At 49.8% G+C, this 27,974-nt stretch overlaps 3 protein-coding genes and 1 long non-coding RNA gene across 6 annotated transcripts in view; 3 read left to right on the top strand and 1 right to left on the bottom strand.

Annotated features, from left to right (window-relative positions):
• Positions 1-5,115, bottom strand: part of LOC142876876 (uncharacterized) — a 105,068-nt gene extending 99,953 nt beyond the window's left edge. The window contains exon 1 of the long non-coding RNA XR_012923716.1: positions 5,075-5,115. This is a non-coding gene — a long non-coding RNA (uncharacterized LOC142876876). The remainder of the gene's footprint in view (positions 1-5,074) is intronic.
• The window catches only part of PTPRA (protein tyrosine phosphatase receptor type A), a 134,729-nt gene extending 127,047 nt beyond the window's left edge, over positions 1-7,682 (top strand). For all 3 annotated transcript variants that reach the window (XM_012754914.2, XM_012754913.2, XM_020282016.2), the window contains 4 exons: positions 4,064-4,189; positions 4,269-4,420; positions 6,186-6,321; positions 7,074-7,682. In XM_012754914.2, coding sequence (XP_012610368.1) covers positions 4,064-4,189; positions 4,269-4,420; positions 6,186-6,321; positions 7,074-7,148 — 489 coding nt within the window. In that variant the 3' untranslated portion in view covers positions 7,149-7,682. The remainder of the gene's footprint in view (positions 1-4,063; positions 4,190-4,268; positions 4,421-6,185; positions 6,322-7,073) is intronic.
• Positions 7,683-13,016: 5,334 nt separating this feature from the next.
• On the top strand, positions 13,017-13,941 carry LOC105865791 (progonadoliberin-2). Its single transcript, XM_076010990.1, is given in 5 exon segments — positions 13,017-13,122; positions 13,125-13,185; positions 13,187-13,227; positions 13,370-13,470; positions 13,473-13,941. Coding segments are annotated over 5 exon segments (366 nt in total). The 5' UTR covers positions 13,017-13,088; the 3' UTR covers positions 13,602-13,941.
• Positions 13,942-14,965: 1,024 nt separating this feature from the next.
• Positions 14,966-16,842, top strand: MRPS26 (mitochondrial ribosomal protein S26). Its single transcript, XM_012754915.3, has 4 exons — positions 14,966-15,221; positions 15,314-15,460; positions 15,550-15,673; positions 16,341-16,842. Exons 1-4 carry the CDS (start codon positions 15,010-15,012, stop codon positions 16,473-16,475), a joined length of 618 nt encoding a protein of 205 aa, XP_012610369.1. The 5' UTR covers positions 14,966-15,009; the 3' UTR covers positions 16,476-16,842.
• Positions 16,843-27,974: the final 11,132 nt, after the last annotated feature.

The raw sequence follows: 27,974 nt of genomic DNA, 5'->3' as shown, positions 1-27,974 counted from the left end.
CTTTAGCTTTTTGCTCAGGAAAGCATACACCCAGTAACAAAGGCCCATTGGGAAATGTGCCTCTGTTCTCAGGAGCATGGTGCATGTTTGCTAGCCCTCTCTCACCAGCCACAATGGAACGTGCAGATTAGACCAGGGCCCTACATGTGGTCCTTCCTTTCCCCCCACCCTAGTCCGCATCCCCAGATCTGTGATGGGCAGGACTGAAGAGCATTAGAGGAACTGGAACAGTGAGCACAAGGATCGTCTCTCGGTCCATTGCCCTATCATAAAACGTGGCCCAGTGAACACCTGTGACTCCATCTAATCAGACTCAGGCTCTTCCATCCTTGAAGAGTAAAGGGTGGGAGGGGCAGGAGCATTGCATATGGGGAGCAGGGGGTGAAGGGTCGTGCACACACACATTCTCCTGCCTGTTGGCCAGGCCTGCCATCAGTTGATTAAGGCCGATTCCCCTTTACCCTACTGCCTTATGCCTCCATCTTCCCAGGGCCAGTGAAGCAGGCAGAAACTCTTATCCTCAGAAGCTTCTGAATGGATCAGAAAAGGATATTAGTGAAATTCTTTTTGTTTTCTTTTTTTTTTTTCTTTTTTTTTTTTTTTTTTTTTTTTTTGAGACAGAGTCTCGCTTTCTTGCCTAGGCTAGAGTGAGTGCCGTGGTGTCAGCCTAGCTCACAGCAACCTCAAACTCCTGGGCTCAAGCAATCCTCCTGCCTCAGCCTCCCGAGTAGCTGGGACTACAGGCACGAGCCACCATGCCCGGCTGATTTTTATATTATATATATTAGTTGGCCAATTAATTTCTTTCTATTTTTATGGTAGAGACGGGGTCTCGCTCAGGCTGGTTTTGAACTCCTGACCTTGAGCAATCCGCCCGCCTCGGCCTCCCAGAGTGCTAGGATTACAGGCGTGAGCCACCGCGCCCGGCTGTTTTCTTTTTTTAAAAGATGGAGTCATCTTATATTACCCAGGCTGGAATATAGTAGCTATTCACAGGCGTGATCATAGCTCAGTGCAGCCTCAAACTCTTGGGCTCAAGCGATACTTCTGCCTCAGTCTCCCGAGTAGCTGGGACTACAGGCATGCACTAACACACCCGGCTAAGTAATATTCTTTATGAGGCCTCACTGGCCCCCAAGACAAAATTTTACTTTCTGCTCCATTTCCCATTCATGTTGTCAAGTATAGCTCTTGGAGATGGTAACATAGTAAACCTAAATGATACATTGAAAAGTGCCTACATTTATACAAAGTGACACTACCACTCCTCACCTTGCAGTATCAAACTCCCACAGGAAAAAAATCTTACCCCAAAATATAAACTCTGTACCTATATAAATTAATATGTCAAAGGAATTAAAACTTAAAATTCTGGCCGGGCGCTGTGGCTCACGCCTGTAATCCTAGCTCTTGGGAGGCCGAGGCGGGCGGATTGCTCAAGGTCAGGAGTTCAAAACCAGCCTGAGCAAGAGCGAGACCCCGTCTCTACTATAAATAGAAAGAAATTAATTGGCCAACTGATATATATATAAAAAATTAGCCGGGCATGGTGGCGCATGCCTGTAGTCCCAGCTACTCGGGAGGCTGAGGCAGAAGGATCACTCGAGCCCAGGAGTCTGAGGTTGCTGTGAGCTAGGCTGACGCCACGGCACTCACTCTAGCCTGGGCAACAAAGCGAGACTCTGTCTCAAAAAAAAAAAAAAAAAAAACTTAAAATTCTCTTCTCCCCATTTTCTCCTTCTGCTCCATCTTAAGCTTAATAAGTCCTGGGTTTGTTCAACAGCTGTAGCTGTTGGGCAGAGCCATGCGAGCAGCTCCTGAGCTGGGTCTGCCAAACCCAAAGCTGCATTCTGCTTCTCCAAAGCATCAGTCGAACATGGTAGCATCAGTCACTTGCCCACAAAGCTGTTTGTCCTCAACACCATTGTCCATGTCAGACCATACAGGAGACTTAGTGCTGTCTGGGGGAAGGAGGGTAAACAAAGACAGCAGGAGAAAACACAGAAAAGCTTCACTGTTTCAGCTTCTTTAGGATGCCATTATCCACAGTTCATAATCTGAAGGCAAATCAGAGATTAAACTCGAGTTCTTAAGCTTGCTTTTGTTTTTTGGTTTTTGTTTTTGTCTTTGTTTTTGTTTTTCTGAGACAATGTCTCACTGTGTCACCCAGGCTGGAGTTCAGTGACAGGATCATAGATCACTGCAGCCTTGAACTCCTGGGCTCAAGAGATCCTCTCCCCTAAGCCTTCCCAGTAGCTGGGACTACAGGTGCACTCCAGCATGCCTGGCTAACTTTTTAATTTTTTGTAGAGTTGAGGTCTTGAAATGTTGCCCATGCTGGTCTCAAACTGCAGGCCTCAAGCAGTCCTCCTGCCTCAGCCTCCCAAAGTGCTGGGATTACAGGTGTGAGCCTGTTTTACACCATGCCTGGCCTAAAATAGACTTTCACTAGTGATTTTATTTGGACTATGAGACTATTAGCAATTTTTTTTGTACTTTTTTTTTTTTTTTTTTTTTGAGACAGAGTCTCACTTTGTTGCCTGGGCTAGAGTGGCGTCAGCCTAGCTCATAGCAACCTCAAACTCCTGGGCTCGAGCAATCCCTCTACCTCAGCCTCCCAAGTAGCTGGGACTATAGGCACGTGCCACCATGCCCAGCTAATTTCTTTTCTATATATTTTTAGTTGGCCAATTAATTTCTTTCTATTTATAATAGAGACGAGGTCTCGCTCTTGCTCAGGCTGGTTTTGAACTCCTGACCTTGAGTGATCCACCCGCCTCGGCCTCCCAGAGTGCTAGGATTACAGGTGTGAGCCACCACACCTGGCCTACTTTTCTTAATTTTTTCCAAATCTCTTATAATGAACATATAGTACATGCATGGTTGAGAACTTGTAAATTGCTAAAAGCAAAAAATTTCAGATCTTACCCCAAAATGCTCTAAAGAAATGGACAGTATAACAATTTTGTTTTATTTATATATTTATGCCTTGGCTTTTTCTGCAGACATTGAACAAATTCATTTACCAGATACTTACCAAGAGCCTACTGTATGCCAGGCATTGTACAAGGTCCTGGGAATACAAGGATGAAAAGGGATACACCCCTTCCCCACAGGAGCTATAGTGGAAGTCGAGCCAGGGGCGAGCAAGAACAGACAGTAAACTATCTCCTGCTCACTAGCAAGGACAGAAAGGCAAGTGCTAGCGACTCTAAGGTACATTGCAGATTAAAGAGATGAAGGGAAAGGAAAGGACCAAAGGGTACTGTGGACTGGGCTGTGGTAAAGCACCATGGCTGGGTGAATGTGGGTTGGTTTTTCTGGATTAGCAGTCTGACAGATGGAAGCAGCTGTAAAATGCAGAAACACTCCAAGGCAGGGGGCTATGGATTGGAACAGAGACTTTCCTTCCTCCTCCACTTCCCCCTCCTCTTTCCCCCCCTCCTCCTCCTCCTCTCCTTCCTTCAGCCTCTGAGTGTTGGATACCTTGTGAGCCATAGTCAGAGTTCTTTACAGATCCTGTCAGTGTTGCAAATGTTCTCTGGTAAGGATTGAAAGTTAATTGGAGGCCGGGGGCGGTGGCTCACGCCAGTAATCCTAGCACTCTGGGAGGCCGAGGCAGGCGGATTGCTCGAGGTCAGGAGTTCGAAACCAGCCTGAACAAGAGTCTCTACTATAAATAGAAAGAAATTAATTGACCAACTAAAAATATACATACAAAAAATTACCCGGGCATGGTGGCGCATGCCTGTAGTCCCAGCTACTCGGGAGGCTGAGGCAGAAGGATTGCTTGAGCCCAGGAGTTTGAGGTTGGTGTGAGCTAGGCTGACACCGTGGCACTCACTCTAGCCTGGGCAACAAAGTGAGACTGTGTCTCAAAAAAAAGAAAGTTAACTGGAATGTGAAGGAATGTAATAATCCTCTGAGTTTTCAATACCTTAGAGATGGAGTGTGTCAGAGTAAGAATGGCTGTACTGAGAGAGGGGCCAGGCTGCTCTTGGGGCAGTGCTGCCTCTGCCACATACAGTATCTGAGCCCCTCACCTCTCCCATTTGTCCTCCAGGAGAAGTGTGCCCAGTACTGGCCATCTGATGGACTGGTGTCCTATGGGGACATCACTGTGGAGCTGAAGAAGGAGGAGGAATGTGAGAGTTACACCGTCCGAGACCTCCTGGTCACCAACACCAGGGTAAGGTGGGTGGTGGGTAGACCTCTCCCACAGGGAGAGCAGGGCTGCGCCTGCCTTCCTGATCCCCCTTCCTCCAAAGGAGAACAAGAGCCGACAGATCCGGCAATTCCACTTCCATGGCTGGCCTGAAGTGGGCATCCCCAGCGACGGCAAGGGCATGATCAGCATCATCGCGGCCGTGCAGAAGCAGCAGCAGCAGTCAGGGAACCACCCCATCACTGTACACTGCAGGTACAGCTCACCCCAGCCTGTCAGGGGGGCAGGGAAGCAAGGACAGGCAGATGGGGGCAGCAGTGAGTGTGTGTTAGACCAAGAGGAAAGGCAGACAAGAGCAGGATGCTGGTGAACACATGGCAGTTAAGCTTGATCAAGGCAGGGCCAGATGATAGGAGAGGACCTTGGAGTTTGAACTTGGCACAAGAAGTGCTAGGGACTAATAATGTCAGATACTGAGCAGGGGAGTATATAGGGCAGGTATGGGGTGCAGGAAAGCAGCAGGTAAGATGACCAGTGGAGCCACCAGACAGGCTGTATGGGGGGTGAGGGCCTGGCCTCCTTAAGGAGCAGGAAAAGAGAAAAGGGCAATTATTTTAAAAACAGTATGAGGAGCCGGGCGCGGTGGCTCACACCTGTAATCCTAGCTCTCTGGGAGGCTGAGGCGGGCGGATTGCTCGAGGTCAGGAGTTCAAAACCAGCCTGAGCAAGAGCGAGACCCCGTCTCTACTATAAATAGAAAGAAATTAATTGGCCAACTAATATATATATTAAAAAAAAAAATTAGCCGGGCATGGTGGCACATGCCTGTAGTCCCAGCTACTTGGGAGGCTGAGGCAGGAGGATCGCTTGAGCCCAGGAGTTTGAGGTTGCTGTGAGCTAGCCTGACACCACGGCACTCACTCTAGCCTAGGCAACAAAGCGAGACTCTGTCTCAAAAAAAAACACAACAGTATGAGGAAAAATGAACAAGACTAAGAACATAGGGTGAAAGAGGAGAGGAGTCAGGAGGCCTCCCAGGTTTGAGCCTTGGTTGCTGATAATGTTTGATGTAACCAACAGAAGAAAGATGGTAAGGAGACTTGTTTGGTGGGGGGCAAGGTAAATTTTGTTTAGGGCATGTTGTTCAAGATTGCAGATTAGAAGAAATATACTCCTTTACTTAGAATCCTAACAGTGGCTAATAAGGCCCAATGTGATGTGAGGGCTCCCTGCCCAGCTCAGGCAGGGGCTGCAGCAGGGGCTGACCTCCCGAGGGCTTTGACCTCACCCCCACCACTCTCCTTCCTTCCATCATCAGATCTAGCTGTGTGCCCTTCAGCCCCCCAGGCACAGTCCTGTGTGGACCTGAGATGCTGCTTTCCCAGACAGCCTAGGGCTTCCCCCCGAGCCTTCCCTGAGCACCCTGCCTAGAACCCCACAGTCCCTGCCTCGGAGCAGGCGCTCAGTAAGTGTCTAGTGAGTGAATCAGCTGATGATGCTGAACAGAGGGATGATGTCTGGATTCCTTGAATTTTGGAAGAAAATGAGAGATATGGCAGAGAATTAGCAGACAAACCAGTGCAGAGGGGCAGGAAGGGTTTGTCAAAGGAAGGAAAAGACAGGACTAGAACCAGTTCCAACCTCAGCAAGCAGAGGTCAGGGCAACCCAGGCACATTTGTAGGTGGGCAGCAAAGGCTTAGTGCTGGTGGGGTGTGAGGGAGGGTCATCCCCGTGGTCCCATGGGTGAGTCCCTCTGCAGGCACATGGGCTGTGCAGGAGGGGCACAGAGTACACATCTCCCCAGAGCTGTGCTCTCACAGGGCTCCTCCAGGCTGGGTGGGTCAACAGGGCAGAGGTGAGCATGGCCTCCTGCCCCATCCCCACCCCAAGAGTCCCTTTGGATTACAGACCCTCGCTGCAGCACCACCCTGGGCCTTTGTCTGCTCTTTGCCACTGTCCCTCACCCCCTTGGCACAGAGGGCCATCACAGGTGTGTTAAGCGTATCTGTTCTGTTGCAGCGCCGGGGCAGGAAGGACAGGGACCTTCTGTGCCCTAAGCACCGTCCTGGAGCGTGTGAAAGCGGAGGGGATTTTGGATGTCTTCCAGACCGTTAAGAGCCTGAGGCTGCAGAGGCCACACATGGTCCAGACACTGGTATGCTGCCCATGTACCTGTCCATGTCCCAAAACCATCTGCAGCCCTTCTCTGTCAGGACCAGCACAGGGAGGAGGCTCTTCAGAGGCGCCCACCTACTAGTCAAAAAACTGCCTAACCACAGACCCCCTCGTCCCGAGGTGCCCCCGACAGGAAGCACCTTGGGAGGCAGGATGGCAGCAGGAATGTAGCCCCCGTCCCCAGAGGATGTGACAGGTTGGAAAGGAGTGGCTGGGTACCCCACAGGGCTTGTCTGCACTTCTCCATGGGTCCTGGGTGGGGATGACCCAGGGGTACCTGCCTTTGTTATGCTTGGGCTCCCTGTTAAGAGACTCTTAAGCTGAACATCCACAGAGGTTTTCCTGAATCCCATGATGCTAGAAAAGTTTCAGAGGGAAAGAAAAGTGGATGTTAAGAGATTTGGGAGAATATGAGGCTTTGAGAGCCAGGGCACATCCTAACCTGACAGCCGTGGTAAGTAAGGCCACACCGTCTCCCAGCCCAGCAAACTCACGTCTCACCTCTGCAAGGCCTAGGACGCCCCTCATCAGCTCTGCTTGTGGAAGGCCCTCTGCACTCAGCGCAGAAGGGGAATGCTGTCTGAACTCTGGCAGACAGATCAGGGCTCAGGTGGAAGTCCATAAACATTCCCTCTCAGTTTTCCATTTTCAAAAAACATGGGTCTATTAGGAACTATGGGTACAGCATTCTTTTCAGTAACCCTGGCTTTTTCCCCACCTTTCACTCTCCAGGAACAGTATGAGTTCTGCTATAAGGTGGTGCAGGAATACATTGACGCATTCTCAGATTATGCCAACTTCAAGTAGGAGGCGACAAGGCCCCACAGACCAGGAGGATTGCCTTTAATATTTTGTAATATTATGTTTTGTTAATATACCCCAAATTGTGTATATATCTTATAACTGTTTTAGAAATTGGTACATAGGCTTCTATTACCTATTAGGTGGAGATTTTATATGTAAATGTGTTAGCACTGATAGTCCTTTTTCCAATGTTTTATTGGGGAATTAAATAGTGTGATGTTTGGATTGATATCGTGAAATCATCGGCCTGGAAATTGGGCTAGATTGTTCTTTGCTTAATACATCTTTTCCTAAAACAGATAACACACAAAATCCATTCCAGGTAGCTCAGCACCAACTAAGAAAAAAAAGCACAAAGTTCTCAGAGCTCTTGAGGAACGTGGTTGTCCCTGTACCACCATGCACTGTAAATATCCCTCCCTCCACCCCACCCCTGCCCCCACCACCACCATCGTGGGGAATGACGGGACCAGAGCGATATCTCTGGCACCACACTAGGGACTATCAGATAATAAAAGCTTTGACTCCCTGAGGAAATGTCTCTCCCTTTGTCTGGGCTGGGCAGTCATGCAGGGATCGGGCTCCTGGGCTACTCCTGGCCCTGCTGTTGCTGTTCCCTCAGCTGGCCTTGAGAGGCCACAGTCCCCAGGCTCCTCCTGTCTACCAGCTCTTAGGTCATCACCGAGACCTTCCTTTCATTCCCAGCACATCTTTGGTGGAGTGGTCCCAGCCAACCTTGCTCCTGTGTCCTCACTGAGTCTCCCTGAGTGCAGGGGCACAGTGCGGAGAGGAACTGGCTCAGCCTTGGGGCCAAGGCCAATCTGACCTCTCCAGTCCTTGTTGCTTTGCTGCAGAGCTGTCTGGATTGTGTCACTCTGTGCGGGATAATTTTTTATGTCCACATGTATTGTGTGAAATTGCTCCCATTTTCTTTCATATGTGTCCTTATTTCCAGGACTTTTATATGGAAGTGTCTCAGATCCAGAAACCAGCATGGTGGGAGTCTTAGATCCCAACTTGATTTTGAGCCTAACATTTTAGACAAAAGTGTCAAACTTTTGTGTCTTAAAGAAGATGGATATTCATTTATTTCTCATATAACGGTCTTTCCTGCCCAGACACCCAGGATCTTATCATCTGCTGGCCCCAGTATCCTCAGGGTATTTCTCTCATCCTCATGATTGAAGCTGGGTCATTGCCACATCTATATTCCAAACTGGAATGGGGAAAGAGCATGAGGAGCAGCGAGTAACTTCATTTTTAAGGACATAAAGCTAAATCTGCCCTTCTCCTTTGCATTTGTACCCCACTGACTGCGTGACTAGGTTTTATCCTATCCTTAGCTACACCTAACTACAGGGGGTGCTGGGAAATGTGGTCTTTAGTTGGGCGTACAGCTAGGAGTGTGGGTCTGTCTACTGCCTCCCAGCCTCATGAGCAGCTCCTCACAGGAGAGGAGAGGAACTGGTTGCCATGGCTGTCAGGCAGAGCTGAAGGAGCCTGTGGTCCCTGGGCCTTTCTTAAGGAGCCAGCACAGATCTCAGACTCCAGAGGCTTCAGGAGTGAGAAGTGGCACCCAGCCTGCCATGGAGGCACAGTCCGAGGTCAGTGCTGCCGTGCTGCTTGGAAGGGGTGAGACTTGAACTGGACCCATAGGCTGCTGGAAATTTAGATGAGTAAAAAGGAGAAAAGGCCAAGTGGAGCCATAATACAGAGGGTTTCAGGGTCCAGGCAAAGTAGTTGACATGCAGTAGCTCCAAGAAGGGATCTTGGTCGTGTACCACGTATCCCGGATGTTTGCGTGAAGGAAGGAGAATGTGGAAGAGACCCAGAAGGCCCATGGGAGGCAGGGCGCTACAACAGACCACGCTGGAAGCTTGCAAGAGATAAGCATAAGTTGTTAGAAGCATTTGGTCCTTCTCGAGGAACTGAGGAACTCCAAGAGGCAGGAAACTCAAAACTCAGTAGTTTCAGAATAGGCATGGATAAATTTAGCAAAGATAGAATCTGAGGAATTTCTGGTGAAGGATGCCAACTTTGGGGAGGAGACCCTGATTCCTTGAAAGCTGCCCTGCAGTACCTCCATGTGACCAGGTCCAGGCAGATGGCTGGCAGCCAGGCAGGCACTGGGTCAGCAAATTATTCAGTGAATTTGCAGGTGAGGCCACCCACAGGCCCCTGTGCTGCCTGCCCCACCTACCAGCAGGCTGCCTTGCCTTCTTTTGGTAGGGCTGGCCTTGAGTGGGTACGCCAGTGTGGCCTAGCTGGTTTTCTGCTGAAGCCCATGCTGATTTAATCAGCAGCTGGGCCAATATTTTAAATGCCACTTGGTTGCTAAACCGATGTCGTCAAACAAGAATTACCTCAGCTCTTTGCTCCTCTTTTTTTTTTTTTTTTTTTTTGAGACAGAGTCTCGCTTTGTTGCCTAGGCTAGAGTGAGTGCCGTGGCGTCAGCCTAGCTCACAGCAACCTCAAACTCCTGGGCTCAAGTGATCCTTCTGTCTCAGCCTCCCAAGTAGCTGGGACTTACAGGCATGAGCCACCATGCCCGGCTAATTTTTTCTATATATATTAGTTGGCCAATTAGTTTCTTTCTATTTATAGTAGAGACGGGGTCTCGCTCTTGCTCAGGCTGGTTTTGAACTCCCGACCTCGAGCAATCCGCCCGCCTCGGCCTCCCAGAGAGCTAGGATTACAGGCGTGAGCCACCGCGCCCGGCCTCTTTGCTCCTCTTATCTCCTCAGCTTACAGTTGTATCCCCATCCCTTCATCCCTCCCTCTTCACTCATTTCTTACTTTCTACTCTGGGTTTGCTTTGTTGAAAGACATAAACCTGACAGGAGCTAGTGTAGGCCAGAAGGAAAGTGCACAATGGTGTGGGAAGAGCAGGGCTGTCACTCATCCAGTGCCCACCTGCAGCTGACCAGCTGCAACCTGGGGAGGTTGGGTTAGGGACCAATGTTTCTCCCAAGGGGAAGCGGGACAACCATGCCCACCACACCAAAAGCTCTGGGTCCTGCTACACTTGGGACCTCACTTCATCCAGTCAGCTCTTTCCTGGGTTTCAGTTTCTTTCATCACCCTCCTTCCCAAATACTCAAATCTCTTTCATTAAATAAAGAGCATTTCCCCCCTGGCCCAAGTTCTTCCACCTTTATGACAGACTTGAAAAAGTCTCTCACTTTCCCTCCTCCTCACTTCATTCCCACATGGTCCTTTTTTTCATTTCTGCTGGCCAAGGTGGCCTGGTGCTAGCCCCAGGGATCTACTGTCTCCTGTCTGTGGTGTTCGGGACTCTGCTAACCTTCATTCTGCTCCTCCACTATCTCCTTCCTCAAAGGATGGGACTCTGGGCCTGTCTGTGAACCCCTTAGCTCTCCAGCCCCGAGCTCCCCAGTCCTGGGTCATGTATTGTGTTTCCTTCGGAGTGACACCATGGGGTGGCCAAGAGGCACCTGTCTCCCACGCCCTGGGGCCCACCATCATTTCCTCCAGGCCCACAGATCCTCCAGCAGCTCCCGTTGGCCCTTCTTTGTTTTGTTCCTTACTGGGGCATCCCACTGCTACCATCCCTGCTTCCACAACTCTAGCTAATTCCTTATCCTGCACCCTGGGCCACCTGCTCGGGGTTTGTGCCCCTCTGTGCGCCTGCAGCACTTGAGTGTCCATTCAGCTCAAAACCTCTGCTTTCCCAACAAACACCAAGCAACTCCCAGCTGGAACAACTCCATATCCTCAGGACCCAGCATTGGGTGGAGCTTAGTGGTGAACAGAGGCTTTCTGTGTCCTAATGACAGGGATAACAGGATGAATTCCAGAACTGGTAGTCTGGAAAGAACATATAACATTTCTCAAAAGGCAAGTGTGTTGCCAGAAGGGGACCAGAGTTTTCCTTGAGAAGCTTAGTTCTGATTTGGATTTTGCAGGAAAAACCATAATCAAAATGCATAATAAAAACCCACCTCATTCCTGTTTTAAAGTAAACGCCATGGTCTTCGAATAAAACATTCTGTAAACCCAAACCAGAACTAAGCTAGTTTATTGAACTAAGAGTCATCTTCACTAAACCACAAAGCTAATGTTTTCCTAAAAATCACCCAGTTAACAAAATGTATATATTTCCCAAAACAATGTAAATGAACATAAATTCACATATTTGTTTCTGGTTCCTGCTAATAATTTCCAATCATAAATGTATAATCTGATAGTGTGCCCATTCTGCCTCGGCAGCTGAACCCTGGTGCCCAGGCCTGACTGGTGCCCGTTACGCCCCCCCACCATCTTCAACACAGGATTTGCTGCACCTGCTTTCCAATGACTCTGGTCACCAGCATGCCAAGCCTGACCTGGCCCAAATGTAGAGATTGGCTATTAATGCTCTGTTCAGGCCTCTGATCCCTGGAGGCTGGTGGCTGGTGCTGAAAGCTGAGCTGCTGATATAGACTGGGACACAGGAGCACATTTCAAGCAACCCAGGCTAGCTGTCCAAATCCACGAAAGGTCCTGTGCTCAGCACAGAATGGGGACAAAATTAGCCCTACAGTGGCTGCACTGCCCCCTCAGCATGGGGTTTGCTGCTTGGAGAGGAGAGCCCACTCCTGGGTAGGTACTGCCCCACCCAAACCCACCTCCATCGGGACTGATCCAGCCCTGGTGCCCAGAGGTGTGGATGTGAATTGTTCCTCCCAACCTGTTTTACAGGAGAACAAATGGAAGCTCTCGGGGAGGGTGGTCACAGTGTCCCCAACACCTCTGAACAACTGCTGGGCTCTCCACTCTTAGGCCCCCACTTTCCCACTGAGGAAAGCCCTGAGCTATGTGGAAGTTAGAATCCTCAGGCCTTGCCTGTCTCTAGGCCACGGTTTCCTTTTGGGGTCAGGGAGGCCTCTGAGGGCTTAGGCTTCAAGAGCGGAAGCTGAATACAGCCTAGGAAGTGGGAAGATGAGACCAGGACCTGGGCCAGCCTGGAGCGGGAATGCTGTGACTGGAGGCCCCTGGGAAGATTGGTGGGAGGAACAACTGTCTGGTGACCTCAGGGCCAGCAGCTGCCTAGTGTACATTCATGGAGTGGATGCTGTGGGAAGGGGTTGGGTAGCAAGCTGCTCTGCCTCCCCTCTCCCCAGACATAACTGGAGTCTGTGGGCCAAGAGTGGGGGTGGTAGGGGTGGAGCTGTCGGCCTAGGGTTCTGCAGCTGCCTGAAGAAGCCACTTCCTGTACAGTTCTCCCTCTGAGTAGGGAGGCTGGCCTCCCTAAGGGCTAGGGCCTGGGATCCAGCTCCATCTGGGTGCATGCTGCACTGCCCCTCCTCCCCTGAACCATGCCTAGAAAAGCCCCCTTTCCCTCCTCTCTCCCCAACAACTCCACTATCTATCCCTGTGCTCGCTGCTTCTGGCAGGAGAGGGACAAGAGGCAGAAGTACCTGCTCCCCTCACCACCACACATCCATTCCACATCCCAGCCACAGTGGAAGAGAGAGGGCAGGCCGCTCTGGTTCCCTAGCACCTGGTACTCCAGATACCCCACACTGCAGCCTGTCTCATGCAGAACTCCCCTGACCACCCATCCATCCATCCACAACCCATTGGCCTAAAGTCTCTGTCCCTCTCTCCAATCTTCCACTTCTGAAACTTCCTGAAGGAAGAAGGGTGGGCCTGGCCAACAGGGAGGGCTTCGGAGCTGACAGGGTGGGGTAGCCTCTGTGTCCCAGTGCTCCAGGAGAAGGCTGGTCCCCTGGAGCATCATCCCTTGGGCTGGGCCAGGATTCCTCAGGGTCTAGACACCTAGGATGAGGGGCAGTAGCAAAGAGAGAAGGGCATTAGGAGACACTAAAGTGGCCCCTGAGAGGCCAGTTGCCCAAAGTGGGCCTGGAGGAACAGGAAGGGTGTATGTGGGAGTGTCAGACTCCTTAAGTGCTGTCCACTGTCCAGGAGAGCAGCCCTGCCATGGCCAGCTCCAGGCTAAGCCTGGTGGTGCTGCTGCTGCCCGCCCTGAACCCTTGAAGGCTCAGCACTGGTCCCATAGCTGGTACCCTGGAAGAAAGCAGTTCATCCCAAGACCCCCAGAATGCCCTTAGGACCCCAGGTGAGTGATGGGGCTCCTCAGCCTGAGTAGAAGGAAGAAGTTACTGGCTGGGTTCCTCCACTTACCCTGGGCCTGAAGTTGGGGTAAGGAGGGCAGCCTGCAGCTTTGGTTCCCTTCTGAAAAAGGATTCTGGGCACTGCAGCAGGCAGCCCAGCCCAGACTGCCTGTAGCCTCCCAAGCGATACCCTGACTTCCCTCAAAGACAGAGTGCCCTGGGAGGGCAGGACCATGACCCAGTGGTGGTTCAAACCGCCAGGAAGCAGCACCTGCTACAGATACTGCTGGTAAGTGGGGTGAGAGGCCCCCACCATTCAAGACCAGTCACTGGTCACCAGTGGCCAAGGTGGCTAAGGGCTGGGGGCTGTGAGGGGTAGAATGAGACACCACTGGGATGCCCCCTGCCACAGCACCCCAGCTGTCTCTGCCCCTACACACACAGCAGGGTGCCATCTGTTAACCTTCCTATTTCCCAGAATTCTGGGACAATTTATAAAATACTTAGGTTAAAGTAAAAGATTGAAGTCACTAGTGAGGTAGGAGATAATTGTAGTAGAAAGCTCCATTAAGAAGGCAATGGGCCCAGGCGTGGTGGCTCACACCTGTAATCCTAGCACTCTGGGAGACCGAGGCAGGAGGATCGCTCAAGGTCAGGAGTTCAAAACCAGCCTGAGCAAGAGTGAGAGCCCGTCTCTACTTCAAATAGAAAGAAATTAGCTGGACAACTAAAAATATATATAGAAAAAATTAGGCGGGCATGGTGGCACATGCCTGTAGTCTCAGCTACTTGGGAGGCTGAGGCAGCAGGATTGCTTGAGCCCAGGAGTTTGAGGTTGCTGTGAGTTAGGCTGACGCCAAGGCACTACTCTAGCCCAGGCAACAGAGCAAGACTCTGTCTCAAAAAAAAAAAAGAAGGCAATGGTAGCCATAGAGTCCCACAGGCATCTTGACAGCCAATGTGTCTCAAAGTGGGCCAGCTCCTGGCCAGTGGAAAGAGGTGAGGGGTGCAACCTCACAAATAAGCAGCAGGCCCCAGAGGACCCGGTGGTTACTGCTGTGCACTAGGAAGGACTCAGTGACTGCAGAGCTCCCCCAAGACAGATGTAGGGAAATGGTTTGTTACTGTTTTGCAAATGGAACATCTAAAGTGCATCAGGGAAGCACTATATATAACTAGAGGAGAAAAGGTAAGTTCCTATGAGGCAAAGCCTTACTGCCTAACTTAAGTGGGCGTGAGCTCAGGTCTTTATGAATCAGGCTTGTTTAGGGTGGACAAGGCCAAATGCCCAGGAAGCTGGAGACCCCCACGCTGTCTGTGTCCTCAGGCTCGCGGGGCGGGGGTGGAGGAGAGCCCCTGCTCCAGGGGATGGGAAGGTCATGGCTCAGCGCTCATGTGATCAGAATGTCACGAGGCATAATGCCCCTCTGCCTCTGCAGGCTCCGCGACTGCTGCCCTCCAATAAAAGTGTAAGGTCCCCGAAACTGTTGCCTCGAGTTCTCTCCTTCGTCCCTGCATCTATCACCCACGCTGACACCCTTACCCGCGTGAGGGTTGGAGGCACGTGGGAGGGCCCAGGGCCCTGTGGAGAGGGCCCAGCCAGAGGCCCGGGCGCTGGGGCCTATCGCAGATGTCGGCAGGGTCCCGCGCAGTCCGCCACTCCAGAGGCCGTACCGCGGGATCAGGACTGGGGCCGTCCGAGGACTACAAGTCCCATGGTGCCTAGCGGCCACTTCCGGAGCACGTCAGTGTCTTAGCGGCGCGGGCCACAGCCAGCGGACTCGGCCATGCTGCGCGCGCTGAGCGGCCTGGGCGCGCGGCCTGCGTGCCGGCCCCGGGTCCCGCTGCTGCTGCCCGCGCGCGGCCGCAAGACCCGCCACGACCCGCAGGCCAAGTCTAAGGTCGGGCGCGTGAAGACGCCGCCCTCGGTGGACCCTGCGGAGTTCTTCGTGGTGACGCAGCGGTACCAGCAGTACCGCCAAATCGTGCGCGCCCTCAGGTGTGTGGCGGAGGGGGAGGTGGCCGTCCGCGCCGGCGGGGGAGTGCGGGGACGGGCGGAGAGGGTGCCGACTAGAAGCACTTTCCGCCCAGGCTGGAGTTCGTGTCCGAGGTGCGGAAGAAGGTGCACGAGGCCCGAGCCGGGGTCCTGGCGGAGCGCAAGGCCCGGGAGGATGCCGCCGAGCACCGGGAGCTGATGGCCTGGAACCAGGCGGAGAACCGGCGGCTGCACGAGCTGCGGTGCGTGGGGCGGGAGGCGGGACAGCGCTGCCTGGCCTGCCTGGGAGAGGCCCGGGCCCCGCTCAGCCTCGGCCTCTTGCCCTTCGCAGGATAGAGAGGCTGCAGCGGGAGGCGCGTGAGCAGGAGCAGCAGCAAGCCGAGGAGCAGGCCCGCAAGGCCCGAGAGGCGCAGGCCTGGCTGGAGCTCAAGGAACAAGAAGTGCTGCAGCTGCAGGTGGGCTGCGTCCCCAGAGGGTGGGGCTCGAGCCGGAGCTCGGCCTGTGTGGCTGTGGGGATTCTGGGAACCGCAAAGTGGAGCGCTAGCCAAGTACAGACGCTTAGGGTTAGCAGGTGAGAATTTGGGAAACAAGGAGAGTGCCTGGCGAGGGAGAGACCCGGAGGTGAGCATAGAAATTGGGAAGTGTTCAAGTGCCTAGCAGGTGGAAGCCATGTCTGTGGGAGGGACCCCTTTGTCCATAAAGCAGTTGTATTTTGCCTTACAGGTGATAAAGTCATCGAAGGGGTAAATATTCTAGGCTAAGATTGGCAGGTGTAAGACTTCATGCAGGGAGACCAGTTAGGAGTAATCCAATGAGAATGGATGAGGCTTGAATTAATGTATTAATAACAGAGGAGAACGGATGAGTTTGAGAAGGATTCAGAGGGGACCAGGTAATATTGAGGGACTGATTCCACCTAGCAGGACATGAGATTGTCATAGCTGATGTTTGGGGTTCTGCCTGATGTGTCCGATGGGTGATTGTCTAAGAAAGAGGAATATAACAAGGCTGCCAGATTATGCCACTGGAAGGTCAGTGAAGCACTGAGAGGACCTGGGCTGTATGGGCCGGCTAGCATGTGCCGTGGGCCCCCCACTCAGCTGGCCTTTTCTCTCCCAATAGGAGGAGGCCAAAAACTTCATCACCCGAGAGAACCTGGAGGCGCGGGTGGAAGAAGCATTGGACTCCCCAAAGAGCTACAACTGGGCCATCACCAAAGAGGGGCTGGTGGTCAGGCCACAGCACAAGGGCTCCTAGGGGCCCCGTAAGGACAATGCCCGTCCAGGGACCATGTGTATATGGGGAGTAGGAGTGTCAGGCCTGATCTGGAATAAAGCAGTTGGCTTAGCCATTTCCAGCATGGCCCTCACATTCTGACCCCTGCACTCACCAATTCATCAGAAACTCCAAAACACAGTGCCCTCTTCTACCCTCAGTGTACAGCCTCAGCATAGCAGGAGGCCCTAGAGTGGCTCCCACCTCATGGATCAGACTGGGCCACAGTCCGAGTGGGGCAGCCAGGTCATCTCCTAAGTATCATCACCGGCAGTAATTGGCAGATTACAGTCCATGGGCCAGATGTGGCCTGCTGCCTGTTTTGTAAATAAAGTTCTGTCAGAACACAGTGACACCCATTCATTGACTGCTTTTACACTGTAGTGGCAAAGATGAGTAGTTGCAGCAGAGACCATATGACTTGCAAAGAAAAAGTTTGCCCATCCCTGATCTGGGGCTTTAGGGATCTGACTTAGAGCTGATATCACCTAGTCAATACCTGAGCCACAGGCTAGCCACTGGCCAGGGGCCTGCTTCTGCTCAGTCCGGGGCTTTGTTGGCCAGGGTCTGGTGTATCCAAGACCCAGAAGATAAAGAGGAGAGCCCATTTATTCTGGTGGCTCTCTCCTCCCATGGCCTTAGTGACTCACATCTGCCCTGACACTGCCAGCATTCTTGGACCACCCTCCAGATTGCTGCTGGCAGAGGAGGCCTGGCTGACCAAGGCTTTATGAAGTCAGTGTGGCTTGAAGGCACCTGGACCAAGCCCTATGAGTACTGGGAATACTTGTGATTGACATTCACAAGGTTGAGTAAGTGATCCATAGCCTCAGTTCAGATGCAGGGCCTCGAGCAGCACATGAGATGAGATTGAAGACATGTTTCACTGACCCAGAGCTGCTCTCCCTTTCCTGCCATTCATATGGACTCCAGCTACCACCACAGGAAAATGAACAGAATCCAGCTTTCCATGACTCCTGCCTTGTAGGAAGGGCCTGGGGAACCCCCAAGAATTGAAAACTTCTTAGGGAATGTGGGCAACACATGCTCCAAGTGAGAAAGCAGGTGTCAGGTTGCAGATGGAGTTGCCTTATGCCTTGCACCTAGCACTCCTGAGAGCCATGGCTGCCTCAGGCTGGTAGTGGCTCTTCCCTTCCCTAGCACTGATTCTGGCCAGAGCATGGTGCAGTCCCTGCTTTTAGATGCTCAGCGTGGCATCTGGAGTGAGCTGAGGGGCACATGTTGTGGGCCATAGCTTGGCAATGTCTTTCACAGCCTCAGGCTTAATCGTGGGGAAGAGGGCCATCTGGTCCCCTGCAGTGGAAGCATTTGGCGAGCTTTCGTGTGGGACACTGGGCCTGTGTTAGAAGTCCAGCTTTATATAACATACTCCTTCCTGAACCTCCTTGTCTCCAGATTCCAGTTTTGTTCTTTCCAAGTCCTATGCACCAGAATCCATCAAAACAAGCATCTATCTGTTCAGATGGAGGACACTGTGACACTTTCAAGCTCCGTCTTTGGGCTGATTTCCCTTCACTGCTGTCTCCAAGTGTCCCATATGGGGCCGTAAGTGAGCACTCACTGCTGGTACCAGTATGCCATCCAAAGCCACCAGGAAGCCAGGTTTCAGCATTTTTATTCTCCACCCACAGCCGTCTTGTGGGTGGAGAAATGAACAGGCAGCTTACAGGTACCTTCAGGGTTAGCTCAAGCCCAGTGCCATCTGTACCTGCTGTTGGATCAAAGAGTGCTGCTTAGGGGAACAGATAGGCTATGAGATTCCACCAGTCCAGGTGGCAGGGGCATGTGAGATCCCACAGTAGAATGCCCCATCTCTGCAGAAGCCTGGTTAGTTAACCTCATAGGCATGGCCTTGCTCAAGAAAACCAGGGTCTCTTTCAGATCCTTGCCTCAAGTTCCAAACAGGATTTGGATCTGCCACAGACAGTGTGAGCTCTGCAGAGTTGGAAGGGCCAGCCAGACTTGCCAGAACCATGCCGTTGCCTGGACCACCCAGACAGTCTTCTCTTGCTCAAGCCCCTGCTTGTGGGTGGTAGATTTGGAGAATACCCAAATGTAAATGCTTTAATCAAGATTGGAGGAGGCCCACCACACTTTGTGCACAGTGGGGTAGACGGGGTGGAGCAGGGGAGACCAAGGCATAAAAACAATTTGTGTTTCACTCAAGGGAACTTTGCTGAGTGGGCAATGTTTTTCCCTAAGGATAATCCCCCCCCCATCAAGCTTAGATGTTTTACCAAGACACTTGGGATTCTTGCCCATTGCAGTTCTCCAAGATAAACAGCATAATGTCCTGGCAATGGCTGGTCAAGTTCTTAAGGATTAGGTTGTGCAAAACTGCACAGTTGCTCATCTCTTGGGCTAGGTGATGAAGGCAAACTGCCTGTCCAGGTTGAACTGTTCGGCCAAGGAGACCACCCTAGACTTGATTAAGCCTTAAGCCATTCCCCGTATTTTTCTAGTACACTCCACATTTTCTGCTTGTAACTCAGTGAGTGGTATCCAATAATCCCTGAAATTTTGGGGGGAAATTCCCTCCTGAATTTACCCCTTGGTTATATCCCCAACTCTTTTACACGTACTGAGTTGAAATGGACACCTAGGAAATAAGGCCCGCTGACTGCTGAAATAAGGACAATTCTAGCAGGAAGAGTCAAGCTTGGAACTCTTTTTTTTCCTTCCCAAATAGGAAGTCAAAAGCAATATTGCAGCAGGAGGCAGTGGTTCATGCCTGTAATCCCAACATTTTGGGAGGCCAAGGGGGAGAATCACTTGAGCCCAGAGTTCAAGGCTGCAGTGAGCTATGATGATGCCACTGCACTCCAGCATGGGTTGACAGTGAGATCCTGTCTCAAAAAAATAAAATAAGACCTCATGTGGAAATCTCCAAGAGAGATAGGTGGGAGCATGTTTGCATGATTGCTTCACTCACTGCTTCTATCCAGAAATCCCTATAAACAAATCGAAAAATAGAGAAAGCTCTGTGAGAGGCCACATAGCTTTGTATCAGTAGTTACAAGCCTGGTGCAGTCTGCTCATATTTGAATCCCAGCCTCTCCTCTTACTATCTGAATATCTTTGGGAGGATTTTTTAGGCCCTCTGTGCCTCAATTTTCTCAAAAGTAAAATAGGGATAAATAATACTGATATCTACCTAAAAGATTATTGTGGCAATCAATCAAATGAGAAATGCTTGTAAGGTTAAACTCAGTGCCTGGAACACAGTAAGTGCTGAATATCTGTCAGATGTTATTATTATAACATTACTATTTTCAATGAAACTAGAGAATGGCCTCAGACTGATACCATGGACTGAGAGGGATTACCTGCCAAACACCATAGTGAAATTGGCAGTGAATTGCTGGAGGCCAAGATCTGCCCTGCACCTCCCCTTGTCTCCAGCAGGGGGCAGACTCATCAAGATAGTGACAGGGCCCTCAAAAATGTAAAGGGTAAGATTAGTAAATTTAGCTACATTATTTAAAAAATAAGGAATGAAGGGCACTGGGGACCTAGTTAGTTGTTGTTCTCTCAGTCTGTGTTCTCTGAAACCACACTGTCTCTTAAACCTGTTGCATTCTGCATCCACAATCTCACTCTCAATTGAAAGTAAGTTGCAGACATGATATTTCATCCTCTAAATTTTTTTTTTTTTGAGACAGAGTCTCACTCTGTTGCCCGGGCTAGAGTGCTGTGGCGTCAGCCTAACTCACAGCAACCTCAAACTCCTGGGCTCAAGCAATTCTTCTGCCTCAGCCTCCCAAGTAGCTGGGACTACAGGCATGCGCCACCATGCCCGGCTAATTTTTTCTATATATTTTTAGTTGGCCAATTAATTTCTTTCTATTTTTAGTAGAGATGGAGTCTTGCTCTTGCTCAGGCTGGTCTCAAACTCCTGAGCTCAAACAGTTGAGTGCCACTACAACCGGTTCATCTCTAAATGCTTAAGTATTACCTTTTCCAAACAAGGTCATTTTCCAACCTAACCGTAATGCTACTGTCTGCCCAAGTAATCAAACAACTCCCCATGTCCCCCTCCTCCCACCCTTGGCAACCACCATTCTACTGACAACTCAAAGTAAGTGACTGAGGCAAAGATCTCAATCGATGGAGGTTTATTAAGCTAAAGTTTGAGGGCACGCTGGGGAAATGTCCCCAGAGGCATCTGTGACCTGTGCTCTCAAAGAGGGATTTGAGAGCTCAGTATTTAAGGGGAGAGGCCATACATACAAAAAGAAAAAGGAGGAGGGGGATGGGCAGTTAGGCAAATGGTTACATCCTTGTGAGGATCTAATTAAATCTAACCTAAGTTGACCATTTGAAGAGAAAAAAGGGGGGTAAAGGAAGAATCAATTAGGCAGGTGTCTCTGGGTGGGTGGGGGAATGGTTGATCCCATTTTGTCTCTGTTGTGCACCTGGGAAGATAAACTTTTAATCAACATTATTGGTGTGGTGTTGAACCAACTTTAGTTTTAGCACTAGAAACCTAGCCTATAAGTCCCAGCTACTCAGGAGGCTGAGGCAAGAGGATCGCTTGAGCCCAGGAGTCTGAGGCTGCAGTGAGTTATGATGATGCCACAGCCCTCTAACCTGGGCTCTAACAAAATAAGACCCTGTCTCAAAAAAAAAAAACTACGAAACTATAGTAACAAAACAACATAGTAGTGGTAGAAAGACAGACCCATAAGCCAATGGAACACAATAGAGAATCCAGAAGCAAATCCTTTATTTACAGCCAACTTGATATGGGTGCAGACCACCACCCACAACAGTGGAGAGGGTTCTTGACCTCTGTGCAGGAAGGAATTCAAGGGCAGGGTCATAAGTGAACAGACACGATGTGTGGGCAGAAGTAGAAAGATTTATTGAAAGCAGAGTACAGTCTTCAGAAAAGGCAAAAGAGCAGACTGATTCAAGGAGGAACAGTGTCACGCCAGGGATAGGGTCTGTTCTTTTATATTAAATCTTAATGCTATGCTAAACTGGGGGTGGAATATTAATGGGTGTTTTGGGAAAGGGGTGGAGAGTTCCTAAGACTAGGAACTCTCCCTTTCCTGACCTTATAGGATAACTTCTGGGAGTTGCCAAGACATTTGTAAACTGTCAATGGCACTGGTGGGTGTGATTATTACTATGTTAATGAGGGTAGTTCATTTAGGGAAACTGTCATCTCCACTGTGCCCACACCCCAATTAAAGGAATTCCCTTTTTTACCTTAGATAAAGATGTTATGGCTACAGTAAAATAACTAAAGGGTCCCTATTAGTTACATTTATCTTAGCTAACCCTACTCACATTCTTGTGACTTTCTTATCCTGTTGGCCTTCTCCTTCTGACCCCTGCCCTAACTGCCTGCAGGGTATCTGACTCCTGTCTCAAACTGATTTTTGACAAAGGCACCAAGAACAAACATTGGGGAAAGGATACCCTCTTTAATAAATACTGCTGGGGAAACTGGGTAACTATATGCAGAAGAATGAAACTAGACCCCTCTCTCCCATATACAAAAATTGACTCAAAATGGATTGACTATTTAAATGTAAGACCCAAAACTGTAAAACTAGTAGAAGAAAACATAGGGGAAACACTTTAGGACACTGGTCTAGGCAAAGGCTTTATGGCTAAGACTTCAGAAGCACAGGCAACACAAACAAAAATAGACACATGGGAATTTATTAAATTGAAAAGCTTCTGCACAGCAAAGGAAACAACCAACAGAGTGAAGAGACAACCTGTAGAATAAGAGAAAATATTTGCAAACTATTCATCTGACAAGAGACTAAATCTAAACTATATAAGGAACCCAAACAACTCAGCAGCAAAAATAACCCAAATAATCCCATTAAAAAGTAGGCAAAGGATCTGAATAGACATGTTTCAAAAGTAGACCTACACATGGCCAACAGGTATGTGAAAATGTGCTCACGCTCACTGATCATCAGGGAAATGCAAATTTTTTTTTTTTTTTTTTTTTTTTGAGACAGAGTCTCACTTTGCTGCCCAGGCTAGAGTGAGTGCCGTGGCATCAGCCTCGCTCACAATAACCTCAATCTCCTGAGCTCAAGTGATCCTACTGCCTCAGCCTCCAGAGTAGCTGGGACTACAGGCATGTGCCGCCATTCCGGCTAATTTTTTTTGTATATTTATTTTTACTTGGTCAATTAATTTCTTTTTATATTTTTAGTAGAGATGGGGTCTCGCTCAGGCTGGTTTTGAACTCCTGACCTTGAGCAATCTGCTCGCCTCGGCCTCCCAGAGTGCTAGGATTACAGGCATGAGCCACCACGCCCAGCCTGGAAATGCAAATTTAAATGACAAACAGCTATAAGCTCACCCCAATTAGAATGACTATTATCAAAAAGACAAAAAATAACAAATGTTGGTAAGAATGTGGAGAAAAAGGAACTCTTATACACTGTTGGTGGGAATGTAAATTAGCATAGCCATTACGGATAATAGTATGGAGTTTTCTCAAAAAACTAAAAATAGAACTACCATATGATCCAGCAATCCCACTACTAGGTATTTATCCAAAGGAAAGGAAATAAGTACATCAAAGGGATATCTGGGCCCCCCATGTTTACTGTAGCATTCTTCACAATAGCCAGAATATGTAATTAACCTAAGTGTCCAATCAATGAATGAATGGGTAAAGAAAATGTGGTATATACACACAATGAAATACTATTTAGCCACAAATATGAATGAAATCCTGTCGTCTTCAGCAACTTGGATGGATTGGGAGGTCATTATGTTAAAAGAAATAAGCCAGGGATGGAAAGACAAACATCCCATGGTCTCACTTCTATGTGGGAGCTAAAAAGTTGATCTCATGGTGGTAGGGAGCGGAAAGGTGGTTACTAGAGGCTGGGAAGAGGGAAGGGGTGAAGAGAGGTTGGTTAGTGGGTATAAACGTACAATTAGACGAAGTAACTTCTAGTGTGTGAGAGCACAGTAGAGTAACTACAGTTAATAATATTTTGTTGTATATTTCAAAATAGCTAGAAGACTTCAAATGTTCCCAACACAAAGAAATGATAAACATGTGAGGTGCTGAATGTTCTAAATACCATGATTTGATCATTACACATTGTATGCATGTGTCCAAACATCATGTGCACCCCAGGTACAGGTATGTACAGGTATTATGTGTCAACAAAAATGTTATCAATGTGGAGAATAGGAATATTCACATAGTACCAATATATTTAGTAATTGCAAGGGAATCATGCACCTGCAAGATGGAGAGATGAGACAGACAGCCCCTAGCCAAGCAATCAGACCTGGCATCACTAACAGTGGGGCTGCCTGGTGTCCTACACTTCCTAAAATAATACAACATGACAGGGCACTGCCAGTGAGCTATCCTGACCCAAAATGTCATGAGGAACAATCATACTATTCCAGAGCATGGGGCATTCTACAAGACAACTGCCTCAAGCTTTTCCCAAAGTCAATTTCATAGGGGAAAAAAGTAGAAAGACTCTTCTAGATTAAAAGAGAAAAATATTGCCGGGCGTGGTGGCTCACGCCTGTAATCCTAGCACTTTGGGAGGCCGAGGCGGGCGGATTGCTCAAGGTCAGGAGTTCGAAACCAGCCTGAGCGAGACCCCGTCTCTACCAAAAATAGAAATAAATTAATTGACCAACTAAAAATATATATACAAAAAATTAGCCGGGCATGGTGGCGCATGCCTGTAGTCCCAGCTACTCGGGAGGCTGAGGCAGGAGGATTGCTTGAGCCCAGGAGTTTGAGGTTGCTGTGAGCTAGGCTGACGCCACGGCACTCACTCTAGCCTGGGCAACAAAGTGAGACTCTGTCTCAAAAAAAAAAAAGAGAGAAAAATAAATAAAAGCGATAAAATACTAATTTAATTTAGTATACGAGCCTTGGATGGAATGTGGCTCCAAAACAAAAGCTATAAAAGTCATTTTTTGACAACTAGGGAAAATTAAATATGAACTAGATATTAATGATAGTATAAAGTTGTTGGTCAGTAGTGGCTCATGTAGTTGGTCTGTAGTGGCTCATGCCTACAATCATAGCACTTTGGGAGGCCGAGGAGGGAGGATCACTTGAGGTCAGGAGTTGCTTGCTATGTCTGGGCAACAGAGCAAGACCTCTGTCTCTAAAAAAAAAAAAGCAATCAGGCGTGCTGGTGCATGCCTGTAGTCCCAGCTACTAGAAGGCTGAGGCAGAAGGATCACTTGAGCCCTGGAATTCAAAGCTGCAGTGAGTTATGATCACTCCAGCACCACACTCCAGCCTGGGTGACAGAGCGAGACTCTATCTATAAAAAACAAACAAGAAATACTGGTACTGATCATTTTCAACATTATATATCTTCAGCCTACGCCTCTGTCCGGAACTCCAGACTCTTAGATCCAAGTGGCTGCCCAAGTTCTCCTCGGATGTGTAATGAACTTCTCAAACATACTGTGTCCTCAATGAGCCCCTCAAATCAGTGCCACCCTCAGGGTTCCTATGCCAGCTAATGGCAGCTCCATCCTTCCCATTATTCACGCCAGAAACGTTGGAGTCATCTCTGACTCCTCTTTTTCTCTCCTGCCCACATCCAATCCATCAGCAAAGTCCAGTTGGCACTTCTTTCAAAATGCACCCAGAATTTGATCACTTCCCAACAGGCGCACCCCCACACACACTGCCACCGTCACTCACAGGGATTGCTGCGACAGTGTCCTCACCGGTCTCCCTGCTCCCCCCTTTTCCCCATAGTCTTTTCCCAACACAATATCCAAAGCTGGCTCAGAACCCTCTCTGGTTCCCCCTTTCATTTGGAGGAAAAGTCCAGGCCTTCTGTGACCCAGTCCCACATTGTCTTTCTGACTATAGTTCAGTCACTCTGCTCCATCCCTATTTATTGGCCTCTTTGCTGTCCCCTGAACATGCCTACCACCTTCCAGCCTCAGGACCTGTGCACTTGCCGTTTCCTCTGCTTAGAATCCGCCTCCTCCATTGTAGGCAAAATGCTAAAACGCCCCTGTGATTCCCACCCCCTGCTATCCACACCTCTGAGTAATCTTCTCCTACTTCATGTGGGTGGGACCATAACTTTCTTCTAACCATTAGAAAAATATGGCAAAAGAGATGGGGTATCAGCCCCATGATCATGCTACCTTCTATGGCAGAGGTGGAGGGATTGTGCAGATGTAATGAAAGGCCCTAATCAATCTGTCTTTGAGTTAGAAGTGCGGTGACGCTGGTGGAACTGACCTAACCAGATGAGCCCTTGGAAAGGGGTTCAGGTCTCACATCGACTTAAAGCAGAGACTTTCTGTTGCTGACCTTGAAGAAGCCTCTCGGAGCGTGACAGCTGCAAGGAAATGAATTCTGCCAACAGTCGCCTGTGCTCAGGCCAGGACTGCAGCCTTGGGAGGCCTGAGCGGAAGGCCCAGCTCAGCCGTGCCCAGACAGCGATGAAATCAGCCAATGCTGTTTTAAGCTGCTAAATTTGTGGCAACTTGTCAGACGGCAATAGAAAACAAATGCCCCTCAGATCACCACGTGGCTTCTCTCCTCATCTTCACAAAGACGTCTGCACTGTCCCTAACCCTGTTTCTCCACAGCACTCGCTAATCTACTGCAACACACTTATGGGTACTGCAATCTGTTTACTGTTCATGTCTGTGTCCTTACCTACTGAAATCCGTTTATTGTTCAGCACCTCTCCTCCTGCGATCACATTAACATAAGCCCCAGGAGGGCCGGGATGTTCGCCTGTTTCATTCGCTGGTGTTGCCAAGCATCTGTAAGGGGACCCGGCACATCTTCGCTGAGGAGCTGTTCAACCTATGAAGGAAGGTGGGCTAGATGGGGCACCCGGTGCTATGATAATTTATGCGCATGTGTTAGCCTGGGTGAGGTCAGTGTGCCCACAGGTTGGGCGGAGGCCTCTCTGGGGCTGCCGCTGGGGTTAAGGCCTTGGCCTTCTAGGCCTGGAATGCCAATGAGCTAATATTGGGAAGACAAGAGCTGCTGCTGATTTGTAAGCCAGGTTGGCCTGCCCCAGCTCCTCAGTGCTGGACAGCTCATGCTGGTGACTCAGGATCAGTGACTTCCAGTCAGATGGGCCCCTTCAGCCCAGCACCCTCCTTGCAGAAGGTCAACAAGAGTGCAGGAGGGTCTGGAGCTGTCCCATTCTCCTTTCCGGGGGTGCAGGGGGCACTGGGGGACTGGCCCTGCTGAGGCTGGACAGTCCGACACTGGTTCTCATTTCCTCTGTGCTACTGCAGGTGCAGTGCCCTGGGGAGCAGGCTGAGATGGAGTTTACCAAACAGCATGTTTGTTACAGAGGACCCTGGGGACCACACCTTTGGAAGGGAGGGGGTAGACACAGACGCAGGCAGAGGGAGAGCTGCCACACAGATCTCAGCGGACCCCATGGGGAGCTCCGGAGCTGAAATGCTCCTGCAGAGCTGTCCTGCGTGTGGGCCAAATGGACCACTGGATGTCACTGGATGTAGGCCACCTGGGAAGGGTGTGGCCCTGTGCCAGGTGGCTTTCTGCAGCTACATCAGGCCCTGGAGGGGCTGCTAGCTGGGGGCCACCTGCAGACCATACTCCCAGAAGCTGGGAGGCAAGTGCTTTGGTGAAGGGAGATCTGGGCAGTGCATGTCCTTCCTTGTCCGCGACATTGACCGGCACTTCTTCCCCTGAGGCAGTCTGTCTGTCTCTAAAAACTGATTTTCATTTTGAGATATATTAAAAATGCAGGCCGGGCGCGGTGGCTCACGCCTGTAATCCTAGCTCTCTGGGAGGCCGAGGCGGGCGGATTGCTCGAGGTCAGGAGTTCGAAACCAGCCTGAGCAAGAGTGAGACCCCGTCTCTACTATAAATAGAAAGAAATTAATTGGCCAAATAATATATATATAAAAAATTAGCCGGGCATGGTGGCGCATGCCTGTAGTCCCAGCCACTTGGGAGGCTGAGGCAGAAGGATCGCTTGAGCCCAGGAGTTTGAGGTTGCTGTGAGCTAGGCTGATGCCATGGCACTCACTCTAGCCTGGGCAACAAAGCGAGACTCTGTCTCAAAAAAAAAAAAAAAAAAAAAAAAAAAAAAAAAAAAAAAAAAAAAAAATGCATAGGCCGGGCGCTGTGGCTCACGCCTGTAATCCTAGCTCTTGGGAGGCCGAGGCGGGCGGATTGCTCGAGGTCAGGAGTTCGAAACCAGCCTGAGCAAGAGCGAGACCCCGTCTCTACTATAAACAGAAAGAAATTAATTGGCCAACTGATATATATATATAAAAAAAATAAGCCGGGCATAGTGGCACATGCCTGTAGTCCCAGCTACTCGGGAGGCTGAGGCAGAAGGATTGCTTGAGCCCAGGAGTTTGAGGTTGCTGTGAGCTAGGCTGACGCCACGGCACTCACTCTAGCCTGGACAACAAAGTGAGACTCTGTCTCAAAAAAAAAAAAAAAAAAAAATGCATAAAAAGCCA

Source organism: Microcebus murinus, chromosome 16 (assembly GCF_040939455.1).
Source record: "Microcebus murinus isolate Inina chromosome 16, M.murinus_Inina_mat1.0, whole genome shotgun sequence".
Lineage (NCBI taxonomy): Eukaryota > Metazoa > Chordata > Mammalia > Primates > Cheirogaleidae > Microcebus > Microcebus murinus.
Note: the sequence above shows the minus strand (reverse complement) of the source record. Positions and strands in the feature narration are given on the sequence as shown.

Bases quoted from the DNA above. Each gene is read 5' to 3' on its own strand.
- MRPS26 (XM_012754915.3), top strand. From the start codon at position 15,010: ATGCTGCGCGCGCTGAGCGGCCTGGGCGCGCGGCCTGCGTGCCGGCCC. The intron at 15,461-15,549 runs GTGCGTGGGGCG...TGCCCTTCGCAG, and splicing joins CGGCGGCTGCACGAGCTGCG to GATAGAGAGGCTGCAGCGGG. The intron at 15,674-16,340 runs GTGGGCTGCGTC...CTCTCCCAATAG, and splicing joins AAGAAGTGCTGCAGCTGCAG to GAGGAGGCCAAAAACTTCAT.